This window comes from Pan paniscus, chromosome 1 (genome assembly GCF_029289425.2).
Source record: "Pan paniscus chromosome 1, NHGRI_mPanPan1-v2.0_pri, whole genome shotgun sequence".
NCBI lineage: Eukaryota > Metazoa > Chordata > Mammalia > Primates > Hominidae > Pan > Pan paniscus.
In genome coordinates, this window is record NC_073249.2 from 194,627,156 (window position 1) to 194,649,430 (window position 22,275).

At 50.3% G+C, this 22,275-nt stretch overlaps 1 protein-coding gene across 4 annotated transcripts; it reads right to left on the bottom strand.

The window, feature by feature from the left end:
- Positions 1-1,608: 1,608 nt before the first annotated feature.
- Positions 1,609-20,668, bottom strand: TXLNA (taxilin alpha). Of its 4 annotated transcripts, none has more exons than XM_003828140.5 (11): positions 20,076-20,668; positions 19,336-19,536; positions 18,274-18,609; positions 15,245-15,336; positions 11,743-11,913; positions 9,614-9,808; positions 7,437-7,556; positions 7,135-7,209; positions 6,578-6,670; positions 5,718-5,813; positions 1,609-4,964 (listed from the first exon to the last, which is right to left on the bottom strand). In XM_003828140.5, the coding sequence occupies exons 2-11, from the start codon at positions 19,502-19,504 to the stop codon at positions 4,671-4,673; spliced, it is 1,641 nt and encodes a 546-aa protein (XP_003828188.1). In that variant the 5' UTR covers positions 19,505-19,536; positions 20,076-20,668; the 3' UTR covers positions 1,609-4,670. The 4 variants fall into 4 exon arrangements, with proteins under 4 accessions (XP_003828188.1, XP_034816059.1, XP_034816053.2 ...); XM_034960168.3 differs by having other exon boundaries at positions 18,175-18,609; positions 20,076-20,203; XM_034960162.3 differs by lacking the exon at positions 20,076-20,668 and having other exon boundaries at positions 19,336-20,073.
- Positions 20,669-22,275: the final 1,607 nt, after the last annotated feature.

A 22,275-nucleotide genomic window follows, 5' to 3' on the forward strand; every position in this document is an offset into this window, starting at 1 on the left:
TCAATGGAGGCAGCTATTTAAAGCCCTGGCAGAGGCTCCTGGCGCAGGTCCCCAGAACGGCATCTGATACAACAGGAGAGAGGCTCATGTTTGGCCAGGCGGCTCAGCAGGCTCAAGTGAGCTGGCCCAGGGCAGTGCACACAGCCGCCCAGCCCACCTTCCCCATCCCCGGGCAGGAGTGGCTTCCTGGGGTTGGGCCTCTGGCTGATGTGGGGAGCCATGGGCACTGCTCCTGAGGGCACCTGCTCAGGGCTTCTTCCTGGGTACTTCCAACACTCAGAACACTCCACAAGGGTAAAGAGTAATTCCGAACTTTTTCAATAACCAGGGGCCCAGACTGGGGACAACAGAAATCCCTCTCCTTCCCCACCGGAGCTGCTAGAGTAGACAGTGGTAATGTTGCTGACAGAGGGAGCACCCCTGTGGTTCCCATCCTCAGCTGCTTCACTGGGGGGTCAGAAACCTCATTATTCTCAGAGCTGCTTTGCTTGGAATCTCCAAGAGTTGGGGCGGCACCCCCCCACACACCCTCCAGAGGATCTGCGACTAGAAATAACATGGCCAGCATGGAAAACATGTATCAGGACCCAGCTAGAAGGGTCAGAGGCTCTGCTGGGACTGTCACAGCCATTGTGGACACATCTATTTGTGGAGGCCTGGAGGGAAGGGCAGGTGGGTTGTCTCTGCCATTTCCTGGGCATTCAGCACGTATCACCCTTTGTGCCTGACCAACCCAGGACCCAGAGAGAACAGGGTGCTGGGTGAGGCCACCAGCAGAATGTCTCCCATATAGGAGTCCCACGCTTGAAGTGGGTAAAATGGGGGGTGTAAAAACTGAACAGAGAATGTGCTCTCCTTAAGGAATGCATACAATTAGAGGCCCCTGTGCATTCCCTTGGGCAGGCCAGGGCTATAGGAGCCTACCCACAGCTCAGACCCAAATAGCAGTGATGAGTGTCCACCCCTCTTAACCTGGGCCTCAAATGGCCTATGCCTGGCTCCATGCCTTTTGCCTTACTGCTGGAGCCTATCAATTTCCTATTGAAACACCTTCAGTTGCCCCCCCTGCCCTCTGGATCTAGCCCACATTCCTTAACCTGGTACCCAGACTCTGGGCCCAGCCTCACCCCCTCTCCCAGTCCCATGGACCTGCTTCCCAGCTGTACCATTTCATCACTAAATGACGTTCATCTTCTACCTGCCCTGTGGTTCAGAAGGCCATTCCAGGTATCACCCCCTTGCCTTGCTGAAGGGGGCAGGGGCTTCCTCTCTGCTCTCAGCACCATTGACCTGTCTATAGCTAAAAGTACCTTTTCCCTTCACTAGCCTGTGAGCCCCCGGGTCAGGGAAAGCTTTTTTGTGTGTGTGTGATCCTCTCTGAGGCAAGGGTCTTGCCAACTTTGCCAAGGGCTCCACTCAGGCAGCTCAAGTGAATATGCCAGCGTCCTGAGGCTGTGGCGACTGCTCAAAGACACTGTGGAATATGTAAGATACCAGGGAACCACCATGGGCGCTCTGCAGCAGACCTGAACAAGTCAGTGATGATGGAAGGGGCTGAATGGATCAGATCCAGAAACAAAGGAATACACAGGTCAGGAGAGAAACAAGTAAGGCAACAGACTCTTTATTTAATGTGGTTTAAAATACATCAAAATCAAGTCCCTGGCTGTTGTGAATACCAAAAGGAGACAAAAAAGCTGCCAGTGCAGCTTCAAACAAGTCTGAGTGGCCGGGCTGGGCCATAAGGAAAGCAGTTACAGGGACAGAAGGCAGCTCCCTTCCCCCAGGAAGGGCAAGAGGAGCAGGTGCCTGGCTGTCCCTGGGGTGACCACCTCTGTGCTGTGCAAGGCGGAAAGGCTGGGGCAGCAGCTGGAGAATCAGCTCAGCAGGCCTTGGCCCTCCCCCGTGGACACCAGGCAGCTCCACTGGCCTCCGGGTCAGCCCTCAGGGCCACCGTGATGGGGTGGAGGAGGGTTAAATAACCATCTTTACAGAAATAACAGTCTCCTACAGAAAGTGCCTGAGCTCAGCCCATGGTCCGATAACCTCATGGAAAACAAACAACAAATAAAAAAAAAAAGTGCTGCTGACACCTCTCAGAATCTGGTGGACATGAAGCTCTCAGCTGGACAAGGCCCTGAAAACAACTTACTATTAGCAGAGCCATGCGCTCTTGAGCTTCACCTGCTGTGGTCCCCTGGAGGAAAAGCTAGCAATCTAAGAAACCAACACAGATCTTGGTCCTAAAACTGAGGTCACAAGTGTGGGACCCACCCAGGTGAGGAAGACACTGGCCTTCACTCATGGATAGGCACCTCCCCTGCATCTGGCCCAGGACCTGGGCTACTTTGGAAAGCAGAAGCAGAGCAGCTGTAGTGATTGGTTGATTTGGTCAATGAAGAGAAGAAAAAGGTAGGGACCCTCATCTGCAGACTGGCCTGAAGGTCTAGACATGGATGGAGCTGTGAGCAAAGGCTGCACCTTGCCTGGGGCCCACATTCCTGACCTGGGAAACCCAGCTGGGGCCACCTGCTCACTGTGGCCTCCTACACCACCACACTGGGATCCAGCAGCTCCAGTCCCTCCACAGGCATTAAGAGGTAGCTGAAGTGTGAGTCAGGCAATTATGTGGGCCACTGTAGGCCTTTCCCCTCTCTTCAAGGGGAAAGGTGCATACCTCTGCCTCTTCCCTGCACCTCTCTCGCCTAGCAAACACTCTGTGAGGTTGGCAGCTCTTGTACCAGCTTAGCCTGGCACAGAGGCTGGGGTAGGGAAAAGGCCCTACTGGAGCAGGAAGAGGCAAGGACTACTCCAGACAGAGGGATTCAAAGGGGAAGAAAAAGATCATGGGAAACACTTCACAGGACAGCAATATCTCAGCCAGAGATGGCAGAGATCTCAACACTCACACAGCTGCTTGAGGGCACCTAGATGTGAAGGATACACCAGAGAATAGCAGGCAACTCTGATGCAGATCAGTGGTACCTGCCCTGGGGCAGGAGGAGAAATGGTGTGCCATTCATTTGCCATCTCTGGTCTCAGTCACACATGATTCAGTACTTAACATTCTTTGTGAACCAACTTATCTGAGAGATTTAAGGTAAGGGCTAAAAGAGTGGGCTAGGTATGGAAGATGAAGGGACCTGCAGGACAATGAACTAGCTTCAAAGAAAAACAGCAAGAAGCAAAGCCCTAACCATCCTATCCATCTTGGTCTGAGTCATTCTGTTGTCCCAGAAAACTGCTTTGCACAAACACTGGCTAATACCCTGGCAAGTTTGCAACAGCAGAACATTCAGCATATAGAATGGCTCTACACAGTACATAGTAGTTATGTACTGGAGTGGGGGTAGAACAGGACACAGAAACAACTGTCTGCAGCCATTTTATGGATTTCTGGGGCCCAGTCAATAGTTCAATTTCATTTCTTACCTATTAGACAACAGCTATGGGCTCCCACACAGGAAGAAGTAGAATCCCCAAGGACAGGCAGGGAGGTGCCAGGAAATAGAATCAGGACAAATCTTGAGGATTGCACATGTGGGGGTGGGGGCAGGAAGCAGAAAAACCCATGAAGCCAAAGAGGCAGCTGGACATGGGACCCAGCAACTGCTGCATGGAGACAGTGCTGATGGGAACTGGTGGTGGCCTCTCAGGACTGAAACCCACAGGTAAGCTTGTGGCAAAGCCATCAGAAGCCCTTTCCTTTCTTTTACAACAAACAACCTGATCTCACCAAACAGGAAACCTCAGCATCAAGATGGCAAAGGAGCCAAGTGGGGTGGTGAAGGAGGTGGGACACTGGAGGCCAGACACCCAGGCACCACTGCTACAGCACCCCTCTTCCTTGGAAGGTCCTCAATACAAACACTGTCATGTGCAAAAAAAAAGAAAGAAATAAAGAAAAAAACACCTTCAGAAATAATCCTTTGGGTGATCTCTTGTCAATCATTTGTGCAGGCTAGAGAGGCACCTGTGAATGATAAGGCTACTGAGAAGCATCATTGGCCTGGTCCTGGCACTACCAAAGGGCAGGGGAAGTGATGCCCAAGGGGCTCCTGACCAGCACATCATCCCACGCAAAAACATTCTCCAGGTCCGTTGTTCCAGGCAGGAAATCCCCAGCTCTGAGCGCCCTGCCAGGGCTCTGCCTAGGGACACCTTTTCCAGGTCTAGAGAATCAAAGGAGCCTCCAGAGCAGCTAGGAGGGCCTGAGCTGCCCAAGCAAGCCCTGCTCACAAGACAAATGCAGTCAAGACCTGGGTGTATTACTTGTCTTGAGCTCTGAAGGGCAGGGAGGGGTCTGAGCCTCAAATCAGACAGAGAAATGCTCAAGTCACTTCTGCCAACTCACTGTGATGGCAGCTACAGATGACAGCCCCTCTCAAGACTCTTCAGCTCACAGACGAGCCACTGACTTCATCTGTACACACCCCCATCCCCAATGCAAGCCCACTGTACACTTACAGGTATAAATGCATTTGCAAAGCCTTGCAAAATGCCCTATGTACGTAAAACTGACCCACAAAATCCAAAATTGCAAGTGCCAGATGCCAGCCAGGTCAGAACATCCTGGCTTCAGCAATGGGCTGCTCAGCATGGGAGCCTTTTATGGGCCAGGCCTGGCTGGGCTGCCGCTCCCTTCCCAGCATGACCCAACACCAGGCTCTCTAGGCCCTGGCGGAGGTGGGCTCTTGAGGCCCAGTCTGGCCTGATGCTTCTGTGCTCGGTGCTCCTGGGTAGCAAGGCGCTTCTGTGACCCTGGGGGAGCTGGGTGCTTGAGCCCCAGGCCCCTCTGGCCTCCTCTCAGGGCCACTGTCAGTGAGGGAGCCCTGGCCACCAGCACTCAGGTCCTGTACCCTCTTGTTCAGGTCATTGCGCTCTGTCTGCAGCGCCCGGCACAGCTTCTCCAGCCGTTGGATTTTTACCTGCAGGCCCTCCAGTTCTTTATCCCGGACTGTTTTCTAGGGAGAGAAATGAGACCTTCAGTGCCGTGCCCCATCAACCTCCCACTTACCATCACCACTTGGCAGCAAACACTTTAACAAGGCTGAGAGCAGACCGAGTCCAAAGCTGGCCCCCTCTAGGAAACAGTCCTAGCTGAAGCCATGACTAGGCTGTCAGGTGGGGCAGCATGGTGCAGAAAAGGGGCACGGCTTGGAGATAACGTATTCCTCCATTTATCTACCACGTGACCTTGGCAAAGGACTTGACTTTTGAGCCTGTCTCATCTATAAAACAGGACTACTAATACCATCCTCAGAGCTCAAGAGAAGGTTCAATGAACAACGTACCTAAAAACATTCAGCAGCAAAAAAAAAAAAAAACAGACAAAAAAAACCCAAAAACTTTCAGCAAGGTCTGGCTTGCAGTTGCTGCTCCATCAGTTAGTTCCTTTCTTCTACATTACAAGCCATGAAATCACAAACTACCTGGGCTGCTTTACATGTAAACCAGGCACATCACTGGCACCCGTTTTTTTCTGCTCTTTTATTCCTTTCTTCCATTTGCTCCCTTCACTCCCACTGGAGACCTACCACTGGGCTCACCACCTCCCATGGGGAGAGAACAGCATTAACTTTGGACTTGGACATTGTGTGCAAATCTCACCTCTACCTCATGCTAGCTGTGTCACTGATGGGTAGAACATACAGGAAAGGGCCTGATATGCGCTAAGTGCACACCCCCACCCTGGCTGCAGATCACAGACAGCCCACCTCCTCAGCCATCTCAAGCAGGGCCTTGTTGCTGCTCTCCCACCGGGACCGGTACATGGTGGTTTCTTTCTCCAGCTTCTTGATCTTCTTAGTCATCTAGGTTATGTGACAGACAGAAGGAAATGGTCAGAGCTGGCCTCTCCAAGGTCTGTGTCTCCAAGGTGGGGACTGATTGATCCCAAGGCGCAAGGCATTACAGGATGCAGTCAATGCCCTCTGTGCCACCTCACCACCAGGAAGTCAGAGGTGTCCACCACCAATAACAAGGAATGGTAAGGGGCCAGGCATGGTGGCTCACGCCTATAATCCCAGCACTTTGGGAGGCCAAGGCGGGCAGATCACTTGAGGCCAAGAGTTCGAGACCAGCCTGGCCAACATGGTGAAACCCCGTCTCTACTGAAAATACAAAAAAAAAAAGAAAAAAGAAAAAATTAGCCAGGCATGGTGGCATGCGCCTGTAATTCCAGCTAGTCAGGAGGCTGAGGCAGGAGAATCACTTGAACCCGGGGGGCAAAGGCTGCAATGAGCTGAGATCATGCCACTGCACTCCAGCCTGGGCAATAGGTGAGTCTCCATCTCAAACAACAACAACAACAACAACAACAACAACAACAACAACAACAACAACAACAAAACCCCCCCAAAAAACCAAACAAACAAAAAGGACTGCCCCATTCCCTGGGACAATCTGGAGTGTATACATACCACTGATACTGCCTCAAGAGGGGAAAGGCTGTGAACCTTCCTAACAGCCCTGCCCTTGAGACACCCCAGATGGGAGCTTCCTGAAGGCAGGCCCGACAATTTTGAATGAAGCAGCTTATGCCCCAGCAGCCATGCCTGGCCTGGACCACAGTTACCTTTTCCATCTCCTGCTTGAATGTGGTGAATACCTCGCTGCTTTTGGAAAGTGTGTTCTGGAACTCCTCAAACTTCTCTGTGTATAGGGCAAGCTGTGGGGAGAAAGCAGCCCACAGATAAGACTGGGTTTCTCTGGGAGGCACACTCAGACCCGTCCTTGACTCTCTGACCAGTAATTCTATTGAGATACTATTTTTCCTTAAAACAAAGCAAAGCTATATATTTGGAAGGATATAATCCAAAATGCTAAGCCTGGAAAGTAGGAGACTTAGGGTGACTTTTATTTTGCCTTTATGTTGATTTTCAAACTCTTCTGTTCCTACCTCCTCAAAAGCAATACATTTCTGAGCTACAAATGAAGTCCTCTGAGCCCACCTAACTACCTGGTCACCACCACATAGGTACTGTGCAGGTCCGGAGAGAACAAAGGCTCAACCAAGGTCTCATAGCAGCCAGGACACAGCCAGTCCTAGAATGAGGGTCCCATTTCACTACCCCCAGGATGGTGCCCAGTGAGGGAAACTTGAAGGCACAGGGTCAGGTTATATGCTCTCACCTGTTGCTTCAGGTGGGTCTCTTGCTGCTTCATCAGCTCACACATCCTCTGGGACTCTACTGCCTCTTTCAGGAGCTATTTCCAAGACAGAACCCCAGATCCTGTCAGAAGCCCCAGGGGCTATGTTTGGTTTTTAGCCACAAGCACCAGACCCACTGAGGCTTCCTGCTCTCAGACTGGTACTCAAGGAATCTGTGCCTGGTCTGGCCAGACTTCTCCCATATAACCCGGCTACGAGCTGAGCCAGAGCCCAGCCTGCCTCCTCCCACACCCCCACCCCAACCCTGGGGCCTGAGCCTCACAAAATCCTTCTCCCGCTGGTGCCGCTCTTCTGCCTCCTTTAGCATCTCCTGGGCCTGCTGGAGCTTGGCATCCACCAGCTGCTGTTGTAGGTCCTTGTGTTTGAAGACTTTGTCGATATGCTGCAACAAAGATGGTGGGAGCAGTCGGCTTGTCAGGCGCTCCCTTTCTCAGGGTAGCCCCACAGCCACAGACCAGGGCACTTTGCCCAGCCCCCCATCTCAATCTGATATGATGGACTCCCATGTGTACCACACAACATGGGCCCCAAGTCTCTGGAAGGTCAGCTTTCCAACCTCACGTCGTTTCTCTCCCAGTGAGTCAGACCTTGGTAAGCACATGGTTTATGGATGGAATCTGCTCCCAAGAAGGCAAGCAATAAACACACTCAAATCTCTGACCCCAGGATTGATCACCTATGGGGCTGGAAGCCCTCACTTCTGTGTCCCTGATTTTCTGGTAAATGGGAAGAATGGGCAAAAACAATGCCTCTAAGAACGTAACAGCCTAGCTCAGTTGGCAAAGACTTGCCATATCTAGGCAAAGACTAGACATGTGCATCCCCAAGGAATGGCTGTCCTGCCTACTAGAGGAGCGCTGCAGACCTGTGTCAGGTGAGAGAGAAGGGATGGAGAGAAGGTGAAGGACTCAGGTGCTACTTCAAAGGTAAAATCAACTGGACTTGCTGAAATAAGGGAAAATAACTCCATTTTTTTGGATGGGGAAGGGAAGGTGCCTAGCAGGTAAGTCCAGTTTGGGTATGATGAGAGTGCCTGTGTCTGTCTGGGGAGGGCTGTAAATGCAAAGCAGCAGGGCCTGGTAGTCCTGCACCTCCTTCTCCACAGGTAGTACTAAGTCCTTTTTTGCCTTGGCGGGGAGAGAAAACGGGGGTATTCAGATTCTTGAAGTTCGTGTCTCACTGTAGTGGCCCAGGAAGCCTCTATGTCTCAGCGCTGAGGGATAAGAACCAAACCAACTCCCCTCAAACCAAACAAGCAGCTTTGTTCCCAGAGGATGAAGTATGGCAAGGAAAGGGGTGGATCAGGGGAGCGCCCTCTAGGTCCTGCACACACGATCATCACTTTGGCCTATGAACCTAAGAGGGCAGATCTTCCCGGTCTCACCCACTGCCACACCCCAGGGGCTAGGAAAGGGCCTAATCCAGAGCAGGTCCTCTGCCAGCCCTGTAAGGGGGCTGCAGGTCTCCCTTCTCATGATGAGAACGCGCCCAGAACGGCCAGGTGACTGGCAGGGAAGATCCAAAGATTCAAGTGCCTGGGGTGGCAGCCAACGCAGTGACAAAGGGAGTGACATCCTGCCTTTTTTTTTTTTTTTTTGAGATGGAGTCTTGGTATGTCACCCAGGCTAGAGTGCAGTAGCACAATCTTGGCTCATTGCAACCTCCGCCTCCTGGGTTCAAGCAATTCTCCTGCCTCAGCCTCCTGAGTAGCTGGGACTACAGCCGTGCACCACCACACCTGGCTAATTTTTTGTATTTTTAGTAGAGACAGGGTTTCACCATGTTGGCCAGGCTGGTCTTGAACTCCTGACCTCAGGTGATCCGCCCGCTTTGGCCTCCCAAAGTGTTGGGATTACAGGCATGAGCCACCACGCCCGGCCTGATAAATTCTGCCTTTAGAGTGGCAGGAGCAGCAAGGAATCAGTGGACACAGTCTCTGGAGTCCATCACTGATCACAGGTACAGCCCCTCCCCTGCAATTCCAAATTCTACAAAGTTCTGAAAATGGAAATTGTCATAAGCTGGCAGCCAGACTTGACCTGCATCATTGTAAGCCCATAATGTAGGTGAGTATTTGGAAGTTCTACTGCATAAATACATTAATGTGTCTGGCTTCCCCAAGGCCCTGCTGAGGGTGCTATATAACACACAGTCCATATATGTACCTCCATTCTAAAATGTGGATAGTTCTAATTCCAAAAGATGCCTGGCCCAGTCATTTGGGACAAGGCACTGTGGACCTGGGGCTGTGCGGCTGTGAGTGAGTCTCTTCTCCACACCTGTTTTTTATCTATGAGGAATAACGTTACTCTCCTCCCAAGGAGGAGGAGGAAGAAAGGGAGAATGGGATGAAGCCTGAAAAGGTACTGTCCCAGTGCCTGGCACACACTCAAAACCTCACAATTTCTGGGCCATTTCTGCTGTCTGTGATACCCTTACCTCCTCGCGCAGCTCATACTGCTCAATCAGCTTCTTGAGCCTCTCAGCCAGCTCCATGTTCTCTTGGCGCAGCTTGGAGTTGCGCTCATTGTGCTGTTCCATCTGCAGCTGAATGTCATTCAGTGTCACCTGGAAGTGGGAGGTCACCTCCTTGCGCTTCTCCTCCTCCTCCCGGGCCCGCTGCACACCTTCTTCCTGGGCAAAGAAGTCAGCCCGAGAGCCATCATCCACTGCTACCTCACAAGGGTCCCCCAGCTAGTCCACAGATGATCTCTGCCAACAGCCCTCCCTGCTCCCAAAGCGTGGAGTAGCCAGACTCCAGGATGTTGTGCAATGCAGGTTCCAATGGGCCCCTCTGTATATCAGGTGACATCAAGTGAGATTCTCCCCCTAGAAAAATGCAGGCACATGGCAGGCACGGTGGCTCACGCCTGTAATCCCAGCACTTTGGGAGGCTGAGGTGGGCAGATCACGAGGTCAGGAGTTTGAGACCAGCCTGGCCAATATGGTGAAACCCCGTTTCTACTAAAATACAAAAATTAGCCGGCGTGATGGCGTGCACCTGTGGTCCCAGCTGCTTGGGAGGCTGAGGCAGAGGAGTCATTTGAACCTGGGAGGCGGAGGTTGTGGTGAGCTATGATCGCGCCACTGCACTCCAGCCTGGGCGATGGGCCACAGAGCAAGACTCCGTCCCAAAAAAAAAAAAAAAAAAGAAAGAAAAAATGCAGGCACACATGCACACATGTAAGTGCTAAGTGCCGTTCTGAAGCAAGTCAGATCTCCTAAGGCCTATTCTTCCAGATTTCAGATTAATGTGCATTTGTCCCCTCTGTACCCCCCAGAGACCAAGCTGTTAAAATTTAGTAACACCCAGGGTTTGCAAAGTTGTGCAGAATTAGGCACTCAACACTTTTGATGGGGAAGGCACACTGCCCCCTCACTGGAAGGCAATCCAGCAAAATCTATTAAAATGAAAAATCTGCATATACTGTGACCTAGCCATTTCAATTCCATGACTTATCCTACAGATAAGTTCTATATAACTGACCAGTGATAAATATAACAAGAATTTTCACTATAGTTCTATATGTAATAATGAAAAATTGTGAACAACCCCCAAAATGCTTTAACTAGGGCACTGATATATCTGTATAATGAGAAGATAGCCCTACACATACTGATAGGGAAAAATGTTATGTAAAGTGAAAAAAAGGCACAGGATATGAAATGGTACATGTATAATAATTTCATTCTAAAAACTACATGTAAGATTTTACATATAAAAAAGAAAGTTAAAAGGCTGTATTTAAACTTGGTGTAACCACAGACTGACCTCACCATAGAAGCAGCAGAACATGGGAAGGACCCAGGTTCCTGACTGACCAACCTCTGGGACAAGAGCTGCTTGTCAGAGCCAGGCCTCCGCTTACCAGGGGACTGTCATTTCATTGAGAAATACTAACGCCAGTGCATTATGGATTCTCTTAGTACTTTATCCTTCACCTTATCTAATACATGTCAAATGATTACAAGCAGTACTCTCTTAACGTAAGGCATTATTGAGAAAGTGTATTTCTATGCCACAAGCCTGCACTACTTTTTTTTTTTTTTTTTGGACACTGAGTCTCACTCTGTTGCCCAGGCTGTAATGCAGTGATGCAAATCTCGGCTCACTGCAACCTCAGCCTCCTGGGTGCAAGCAATTCTCATGCCTGAGCCACCTGAGTAGCTGGGATTATAGGCATTTGCCAGCACACTCGGCTAATTTTTGTATTTTTAGTAGAATGGGGTTTCACTGCGTTGACCAGGTTGGTCTCAAACTCCTGGCCTCAAGTGATCCATCCACCTCAGCCTCCCAAAGTGTTGGGATTACAGGTGTGAGCCACCACACCCAGACTTGCTTTTTTACACTGATTTCATGTTGAAATTGTAATGTTTTGGATATTGGGTTAAGTATATTACTAAAATTAATTTCTGTTTTTTAGTGGCCAGAAGATTTTTAATCACTTATGTGTGCCACTGCGCCTGGCCCTAGCCTGCACTACTTTTTAAGAGGAAAGCCCATGAAAGAAACATTAAGTGGAAGTGAAGGAAACCAGAGTCACCTGTTCCAGGGGGCCCAGGCCTACCTTGAGGGAGCGGTTGTGCCGCTGCAGCTCACGGCATAGGCTCTCAAGCTTGCTGCGGGCCAGGACGGCCTTGCTGTGCTCACCGCGCAGGTGGTCCTTCTCTTGCACCAGCTGGCTCTGCTTTTTCTGCAGGAGCTTCATCTGCTTCTGTGAATTCCGGTGCTCCTCCAGCTGGGGACAGGGATAGGGAGGGCAGGTGAGCATCTTGTGGGGCCTTCCTGGTGGGGGGATCACTATGCAGGTCTAGGGTCTCCTGAGCTGCCCTGACCCGTACCCTCTCAGGCCAGGAGCACTCTCATGGGCTGATGCTGTGCCGGTGCTTACACGCTCCTCCCATGAACTCACAATAACCCCAAAGGCTCCACCGTAGGGACAGAGAAATGGTAACTCACTAGGGCAAGCAGGGGCCACACAGCCAGCAGATGCCAATTCCTATTCCAGCTCTGACTCTGGGCCACTAGAGCCACTTCAAGCTGTTGCATTTCCCCAACTTGCTGGACTCTCATGCCCGAGGATGAGACCACCTGCTACCGTACCTTGTGCCTATTAACAGACAGACCCCCATCGCTCCCTCGCATTCCTTCAAAACGTTAGCGCTGCGTTCATCAGCACTCTCCCCAACACAATTACTTTTCTCATTTGTGGCCACTTCAGTATCAACAGATAATCCTTCTAACTCCCTGGCCTCACAGTCCATCACCTCTTCCACAAACCCACTCCTTTCCCCAGCTCAGTTCCCCTCCCATGACCCTATCCAGGCCTGTACAACAGAAATATAATGCAAACCACATAAGTAATTAAAAATATTCTACTGGCCACACTAAAAAAGTAAAAAACAGGTGAAATTAATTTTAGTAATATATGTATTTAACCTAATATCCAAAACATTACAATTTCAACACGGAATCAATGTAAAAAAGTGAGGCCGGGAGCGGTGGCTCATGCCTGTAATCCCAGCACTTTGGGAGGCTGAGGCAGGCAGATCACTTGAGGTCAGGAGTTCAAGACCAGCCTGGCCAACATGGTGAAACCGTTTCTACTAAAAAAAAAATACAAAAAAGTAGCCAGTTTGGTGGCATGCACCTGTAATCTCAGTTACTCAGGAGGCTGTGAGGCAGGAGAATCGTTTGAACCTGGAAGCAGGACATCACGCCACTGCACTCCAGCCTGGGTGACTGAGACCCTCTCTCACAAAAAAGAGATGTTTATATTCTTTGTTTTTGCTTAAGTCTTCAAAAGCTGATGTGTATCTTACATTTATATCATGTTCAAATTCAAACTGGCCACATGTCAATTAGCTAGAGACGAATTTATCTTGGACAGCGCAGATCTAGACTTTGTCACTACCAGAGAGCACACCCACTATCTCAATTTCCAGCATCCCAGTCCAGGACTACCATCACCTATCTTTTTAGCTCATTCCAATCAGTATCTGTGATCCTCAGAAAGTCTCTTACCCTATAGGACCTCCAATCCATTGACTCAACCATCCTTCCACTCTCCTTTAAAATAACTACATTACCTGGCTTGGATTTCTTACACCCTCAACTCTCTTGGCCCTTCCCCAGTAGTACTGCAACCCTAGTAAAGCACCTTCCTGCTTTACACCAGTACTATAACAACCCTACTTGAAGAGTCTCACTTTAAATTCATGGCCACCAATTTCAGGAAGACCAGCAATCCCAATACAATGCATATGCTATTCACACTCCTCTCCTTCCAGACAACTATTTCATCGTTCTCATCAAATCTCAAAACACAGAAGAAACTAGAGAATCAGGGGCACAAGCTCCACATCTACCAGTCCACCTGCCCCGTCCTCTCCTCCAGTCACACAGACCTAGCCATGTGGTTACCACAGCCAAGCCCCCTTCTTGGGCAGGCCTCAGCTCCCCTCCTCTACTCACACCACCACTCTAGCAACTCATTTCCTCTCTTGCATCAGCAATTTTCCCCTGGCTGGATCACTCCAAAAGGGTGCTTATCTTCCTTATACCTTTTATTTAATCCTTACAAGAATGTCATTAGGCAGGTATGACATTCCCCATTTTAAAGATGAGTAAAGTTCCTTACAGGAAAATATTAATAAATGTGTGTGGAATGAATTAATTTTAAAATAAATACTTAGAGGCCAGGCACAGTGGCTCACACCTGTAATCCCAGCAGTTTGGGAGGCTGAGATGGGCGGATCACGAGGCCAAGAGATCGAGACCATCCTGGCCAACATACTGAAACTCTGTCTCTACTAAAACATACAAAATTTAGCCAGGCATGGTGACATGCACCTGTAATCCCAGCTACTCGGGAGGCTGAGGCAGGAGACTCGCTTGAACCTGGGAGGTGGAGGTTGCAGTGAGCCGAGATCGCGCCACTGCACTCCAGCCTGGTGACAGAGCGAGACTCTGACTCTGAATAAATAAATAAATAGGCCAGGCGTGGTGGCTCAAGCCTGTAATCCCAGCACTTTGGGAGGCTGAGGCGGGCGGATCACGAGGTCAGGAGATCGAGACCATCCTGGCTAACACGGTGAAACCCTGTCTCTACTAAAAAAAAAAAAATAGCCTGGCATGGTGGCGGGCGCCTGTAGACCCAGCTACTCGGGAGGCTGAGGCAGGAGAATGGCATGAACCCAGAAGGCGGAGCTTGCAGCGAGCCGAGATCGTGCCACTGCACCCCAGCCTGGGCGACAGAGCAAGACCCCGTCTCAAAAAATAAATACATACATACATACATACATACATACACACACACACACACATACACAGGCTGTGACCATCAATGGATAAATCTGTTAGTTCAAATTCTGACAAGGGACCTGATGATGGAAGAATCTGGCTGCCCCACCCCCAACCCCCTGAACAATGTTACAACAAAGTGGGAAGAGCATGCTTTGCATTTATTGTGATGGAACATGAAGTACTTATGAAGAATTCTTGTCAAAAAGTTGAAGCTGAATTGGATCAAGCTTTAGAGCTAACTTCTACTTCACTTACAGGTACCAGGAGGTAAAGAAGTAAAATGATACCACAGAGATGACAAAGCTAGAAGGGGGCATCCTACAAGACAGCTAGTCTAGTTTCTGTTAAAAGTCAATGTCATGGGGAATATGAGGAGGCAGTGACAAGAAGACTGCTCTGGAGTAAAAGGAAAAAGTATCAAGTGACTAGTGTTAGTTTTATTAACTGTGATAATGGCTCTATGCATCTGTATTTGAGGAAGAAGCATCAAGATCACAAGGTGTCTTGGACTCAGGCCAGGAACAAGGGCTCTACCACCTTGGAATCATTCTTTGAGAAATTTCCTTCAAGGAATATGCAGTTTCTCCTCTTGCTGCACAGCCCTGAAGAGGCTGGCTGGGAGTGATTCCCCATTTAACAGATAGTTCAGAGAAAAGCTGAACAGGAATTAAGCCACCTACTTGCCTCTGCACCCCCAACCTTACACCAGGTGGCATGCTGATTTTCCCAACGCAGGGAAGGTGCCCGCGGAGGGGGGAACTGACCAGTTCAGCATACTTCTTGCACAGAGCAGCCAGCTTCTCCTCTGGGGTACTCAGAGTATTCAATGTCTGCATCAGCAACGTGATCTCCTTCCCTGAAAAGCACAGGAGCAAAGACATGCACCCTCTTCTCCAGGTGTCCCCTCCAGGCCTGGGCTCACACTCATGAGTGCTGAAGACAGCCCTCCCCACCATACTTTATATTTTACTTGTTGATTAGCTGCCTTCCTTGCCATAAGGACCAACTCAATCCTGCCCTCACTATAGCCCCAGTACTGTCCATAGTACCATCACAGAGGATATGCTCAACAAATGCTTATCAAATGAACGACTGTACCCTAGTGAAATCTCCTTAGTAGGCACCATTGGCAGGAGAAAAAAACTGCCTGCTCTACCAATAGAAGAAAGATGTCCCACTTATGAATTCAGGGCTACTGTTTCATACTGTTTCAATGCAAGGAAGGCCCACCCTCCTGATAGAGGTAGGATCCAAAAAGGAATAGGTATCTTAGCCTCCTTGAGAAATACTAAACTCTTGTCAACAGAGTAGCCAAACAGTGAACTTTAAAATGAAGATACTTTCGGCCAGGCAAGGTGGCTCATGCCTGTAATCCCAGCACTTTGGGAGGCTGAGGCAGGCGGATCACGAGGTCAAGAGATCAAGACCATCCTAACATGGTGAAACCCCATCTCTACTAAAGACACACACAAAAAAATTAGCTTGGTGTGGTGGCACGCGCCTGTAGTCCCAGTTACTCCGGAGGCTGAGGTAGGAGAATCGCTTGAACCCAGGAGGCGGAGGTTGCAGTGAGCCCAGATCGCGCCACTGCACTCCAGCTTGGTGACAGAGCGAGACTCTGTCTAAAAAAATTAATTAATTAAAAAAAAAAGGCAGGGTACAGTGGCTTACGCCTGTAATCCCAGCACTTTGGGAGGCTGAGGCGGGCGGATCACGAGGTTAGCAGATCAAAACCATCCTGGCTAACACAGTGAAACCCCGTCTCTACTAAAAAAAATACAAAAAAATTAGCCGGGCATGGTAGCAGGAGCCTGTAGTCCCAGCTACTCGGGAGGCTGAGGCAGGAGAATGGCGTGAACCCAGGAGGTGGAGCTTGCAGTGAGCCGAGATCGCGCCACTGCACTCCAACCTAGGGACAGAGCGAGGCTCCATCTCAAAAAAAAAAAGGCAGGGTACGGTGGCCCACGCCTGTAATCCCAGCACTTTAGGAGGCCCAGGTGGGCGGATCATGAGGTCAGGAGATCGAGACTATCCTGGCTAACACAGTGAAACCCTGTCACTACTAAAAAAATACAAAAATTAGCCGGGCATGGTGGCAGGCGCCTGTAGTCCCAGCTACTCGGGAGGCTGAGGCAGGAGAATGGTGTGAACCCGGGAGGCAGAGCTTGCAGGGAGCTGAGATCGCGCCAGTGCACTCCAGCTTGGGTGACAGAGCAAGACTCCATCTCAGTTGGGGGTGGGGGGTGAAGAAGATGATACTTTCCATGTATGTGATGTTAAGATTTTTTCCTTTTTATTTTTTTGAGATGGAGTCTCACCCTGTCACCCAGGCTGGAGTGCAATGGCATGATCTCAGCTCACTGAAAACTCTGCCTCACGGGTTCAAGTGATTCTCCTGCCTCAGCCTCCCGAGTATCTGGGATTACAGGCACGTGCCACCACGCCCGGCTGATTTTTTGTATCTTTAGTAGAAATGGGGTTTCACCATGTTGGCCAGGCTGGTCTCGAACTCCTGACCTCATAATCTGCCTGCCTTGGCCTCCCAAAGTGCTGGAGTTACAGGTGTGAGCCACTCTGCCTAGCCGTCCCTAAGATTTTTTAAAGTTCCTCTTTAAAGTAAGAGGATACATAAGGGGAAAAGGGAATAGGAATAAAACATGGATATAATGACACTCGACTTAGATTCTAGATTCTTTTTTTTTTTTTTTTGAGACAGAGTTTCACTCTTGTCACCCAGGCTGGATGTAGTGGCACAATCTCAGTTCACTGCAACCTCTGCCTCCCGGGTTCAAGCCATTCTCCTGCCTCAGCCTCTCAATTAGCTAGGACTACAGGCGCCTGCCACCATGCCCAGCTAATTTTTGTATTTTTAGTAGAGACGGGGTTTCATCATGTTGGCCAGGCTGTTCTCGAACTCCTGACCCTCAGGTGATCCACCCGCCTCGGCCTCCCAAAGTGCTGCAATTACAGGTGTGAGCCACCACACCCGGCCTAGACTCTTAAACATACATACCCTGCTGTAAAATGACTGTCACTGCCTATTCCCCATTGCCTGTGACTGAGTCAGGGAGCCTTCCCTCTGCCTCCCCAGAAGGGCCCAAGAGATCAGCATGGAGACTGCAATTCGCAGGCATGTGTGCCAAATCCAACCCACGGATGGGTTTTGTTTGGCTCTTACCATTTTAGCTGCTAACTGTGAAAAAATCTAGAGTTCTCACATAACTCTAGATTTCTGGCTTTTCTTTATTAAAAAAAAAAAAAAAAAAAAAAATGCCTGACTGCACCCAGCCTGTAGTTTTGCCTGCTCTCAGTTGGCTAGCTGAGAGCAACTAATCAGGAAGCAGTAAAGCCTCCATCTTCAGGTGGCCCCATGGCCAGCCCAGCTTATGCAGATATTTGGGTTTTCAACTCTGGCCTAGTCTAATTTTCTTACTGTAAAGAGAAATATAAACTAAGACCCACAGAGGAGAAGGGACACACCCAAAGTCACACAGCAGGTAGTACTGGCTGGCACAGGAGCCTACCCTGGCCTCCCGTCTCCATTTTCTCAAAGAGAGAACAGGTCCCATGCCAAGCTCCAGTTGCTCCAAAACCCAGAAGGCTTTGTGCTGGTAACTCCTGCATCTCTCTATGCCGTGGCCCCCACATCCCTGGCTTTGATTAGACTAGAGTGACTTGCTGCTCTGAGAAGTACCGTTTTCCTTTGAATCCAGGGAGAACAGACAGGCCCAGAGAACGTCAAGTCCAAACTCCCTCTCCTCACCAGCTTCACAAAGAGCCGCCCTCTGCTCACCCAAACCCTTGGCTTTTTTCTTCTCCTGTGGCCTTCGATGGTCTCGGTCTCCGACCTCGTCACTCTGCCGGATCTCTTCTGTGTTTGGATCCCCCTTGGAGGGTTCCTTCTCTCCATTGACTACTGGAGTTGGTTCAGGCTCCCCATTCCTTGCCACATAGGCCCGGGACTTCTCTGCATCTTCGGGTTCAGCCGGCTCACCCTGTGCCCCATCCTCGCCGGGGCCCCCCTGGTTATTGTCCACACAGTATGTGCTCAGTATGTCTTCCAATTGGCGGCTCAGCTCCTCAGAGACATCACGAAGGGCCCCAGACTGAGCCGTTCTGGCTTGAGCCCCTACAGCAGGAGAGGATGAGGGGTAGAGAGTGAGAAAGAAGACGATTATACCACTGGTTGGGATTTTTCAGGCCCAGCCAAACTCATCAGTTTAAGTTAAATGTTGCCTAACTTTTTTTTTTTATGGAAACTGAGAAGCAAGAATGGAGTATCATTCAGCAAATCTAGTTCCTGTCAGAATTTAGATTCGAAACATCTTTTAAATCAAGAAACTATAGTAATCGTTGCCTAACTTCTTTAAGTCTGTTTACTTGTAAAATGACACAACTATTTCTACCACCCGAACATATTTGTTAGATCATAAAAGTATGTAAAGCATCAGCACACAGGGATGGCACGGAGCAACTTCTAGTCCATCTCCTTCCCCCCCACAAAACCATTTCTTGCCATTCAGATCATTCTAGAAATGCCTCAAACAGGAAGGGCAGTTAGCTGCTGGTGGCTGAGGTGTTTCTAACGGGACCTGGATTTCCTGACTGGGTGCCTCGTTTGGCTGCCCCCTGACTTAATCCCGTCGGAGCTTCTCTCCAGAACTCTGTTCCTGTGCTTAGAGGGGGCAGCTCCGCCAACTCGCCAGAACGCAGGGGGGACCGCGGCCCCCAGCACTGTCCTCTCATTCTACATCTCCTCCTCCCGGACAACCTGGCCTCGGCCTCTAAGTCCAGAAGTGAGGCCGACCCCACAGCTCCTCCCCCTGCCCGCTGGCAACGCAGAGCTGGCACACACCCTCCGGCTTCCGAGGAGCCTGGCTGCCGCCGGGACCTTCCGCTTCTACTGCAGGAGCCGCCTGGCTGGGCCGCTCCTGGGCTCCCTCGGGTCCTGCTTCCGGTTGTCCTGGGCTGCTTTTTGGATTGGATTGTTTGGCAGCCCCGTTCTTTTTGTCTTGGTTCTTCATTGTGACGAGCGATGCTGGGTCAGGAGATGATCCTTTAAAAACAAACACAGTTGCTATTTTCCAGACTTCGAAATTCTTCGCAGCCTGGATCAGAAATCCCCACAGCAGGCGCACAAAGCTTCTTAAAATAAACGGACCGGCAGGCCCGGGCGGAGGGCGCCAACGGCTCTCTGGTCTTGGCGGGTCAGGGGAGCCCGACGTGCCGGGGCAGGCTTTCGGGGCGCAGCTCCCACAGCGGGTGAGGGAAGAGGCCTCTTCTCCCTGGAGCCACTTCCTGGCACAACCGGCCCCCTCGCGGCAGCCCGGGCGCGGGATTGGCTCAGGGCCGGAGACTGACGTGGCGGGACTCCCGGCACCGCCCCCGCCCCTCAGGCCCCACGTGCGCCCCCCGCGCGCGCAGCCACCCACGCCCCGCGCGCCCTCAAGCCGCGAGGCACGCCCGCGCATGCGCATATCCCCAGACAGCCCCCCCGGCCCACGCGGGGAGTTGGCGTGATTTCCCCGCAGGCCGAGAACATCCTGGCCCGCACACTCTCAAATAGTCTCGCCCACCGGCCGCCGCTGCACGTACCTCACCGCCGACGTCCGATGGCTTCCCCACCTCTGGCCTCGCACCGGAAACCCCGAGTAACTGCTGCCGGCCAGCCGCCTGCTCCCGCCTCAGCCAATCAATAGCCGGCGCCGGCGCGGAGCTTGCTGGGAAGGACGAAGCGAGGGCGGCCTCGGAGGCGGGCGCCCCGGGAGGGCGGGGCAGGGAAAAGACTACGCGTCCCTCTTTACGCAGGGGCTAGCTGCAGATCCCAAGGTGCATAAGGGACTGTAGTCCTGGGAGTCCAAAAGGAGCCCGTCATTCTGCACGAGTGCCCATGTCAACCTTGTTTCTATCTCGCAGAAGCTATGCTTCAACTCCCAAAGCCTTGCGCCTGGCTGTTGTTTCCTGCAGGCCTCCATCAAACCTTCCTCCCTGGCCGTGAACAAATGTGACTCCATCCGGGAACTCCGAGGACTCGGGAAGAGGGATAGAGTCCTGGGCTGAGACTCAGGAGACCCATACTCCAGTCCCAACTTCATCACGGATTTGCTGTGTGGCTGGACGTTCTGTTCTCTCTGGGCCTCAATGTCCTTCTTCCAAAGGAGGCTTTTAATAACAATAGCAGTTCCTTGAACGCTTACTGTGTGCTTTCCCGCTAATAGCTTGGTTCTCATAACCACTCATAGAAATAACTACTATCTGTTATCCCCATTTTACGGAAAAGGACAGTAAGAGAAAGGTTAGGTAACTTATCCAAGGTCATATCGATAGTGAGTGGTTAAAACAGGGATTCAAAACTGGTAAGTCTGAGACCAGCACCCAGGTAATTACCTGGTCTTTCACCCAGAAGAAACACTACCACAGCAGGTTTCCCTGAGGCAGTCAAGGTAACTTGTGAAAGTAGGTCATATTTTCCCCTCTCCATTACCATTTTGGCAGTCAGTTCCTCAGAAAGGTGCTGAGTTAGGCTTCAGGCATATTCATGAGTCTTTTCTCTACCCCACACTCTACAAAGTCTCACTGGGGTTAAAGTAGAAAAAACCCCCACAGTTCCCTACACATGAGATCACAATTCTGTATCCCCATTGCTTCTGGATAATGAAATCAAACCCAACAATCCTCGTGCCTGGAATTTGAAGCCTAAGAGATTTGGCTTTTGCCAAACCCAAAATTTTTTGAGGCCCAGTTCAAAGGTCACTTCAGAGCCTTCCCAGTGCTCTGCAAACCGTACTTGCTCCCTAGGTCTGCAGAGTTGTTACAGCATTAGCAGTGAGGTGTTGAAATAACTATTTACTTATAAGTCAGTGAATTTTGCAAGAACTGTTGGCTAGTCTAGTCCCAGAGCCTCGCATCAGGCTGTGGGTAGAGAAGATTGTAAACTGTTGTGCTAATTGAGCGTTGGTTTAGGGCTGTTAGGATGTTAAATATTTCCCCCAAAGGCTCAGTGAAAGACTTCAGAGCCGTGCATGTTGGATTTCAGATTTTCAGATTGGGGAAGCTCAACCGGTAAAATTTGAGAAAATCCCAAATTGGAAACACTTCTGGTCCCAAGCATGTTGGATAAGAGATACTCAATTTTTAGTATAATGATGGAACTGAGGCTCAGAAAGGTTGGAATCTAGGTGTCCTGAAACCAAGGCCCTGATTATTTCTAGAAAAGCATTCTGGAAATCTCTTGAGAAGGCACCATATAAATCAGGCCTTGATAGATTTCCATATAACAAGGGTGTTCTACGTGAGATAAAGAACATAAAAATGTATGCATGGGGTGAGGGGTAGAGGATGTAGTAGAAGGGTCAACAATAGCCTAGAGGGGCCGGTTGGGTAATGAGAACAGGCAAGAATAATTGACAGAAACATAGGTTAACAAGTTACTTTCTCCTTTGCTATAAACAATATATAGCAACAATATTAGCACCTGCCAGAGTGAGGGAGAGGTGGTGATTGCAGTAAAATACAGCAGCTCTTGCACATTGTTAGCAAGCAGAAACTCAGGCCGGGTAGGGCCAGATTGTATTTTTGTTTTTTAGACAGGTTTTACTCAGCTGCTGGGGCTGGAGTGCAGTGATCATAATAGCTCACTGCAGACTCAACCACCTGGACTCAAGTGATCCCCTTGCCCCAGCCTCCCAAGTAGCTAGGATTACAGGTATGTGCCACCACAGCCAGCTAACTTTTAAATTTTTTTGTAGAGACAGATCTCACTTTGCTGCCCAGGCTGGTCTTGAACTCCTGGCCT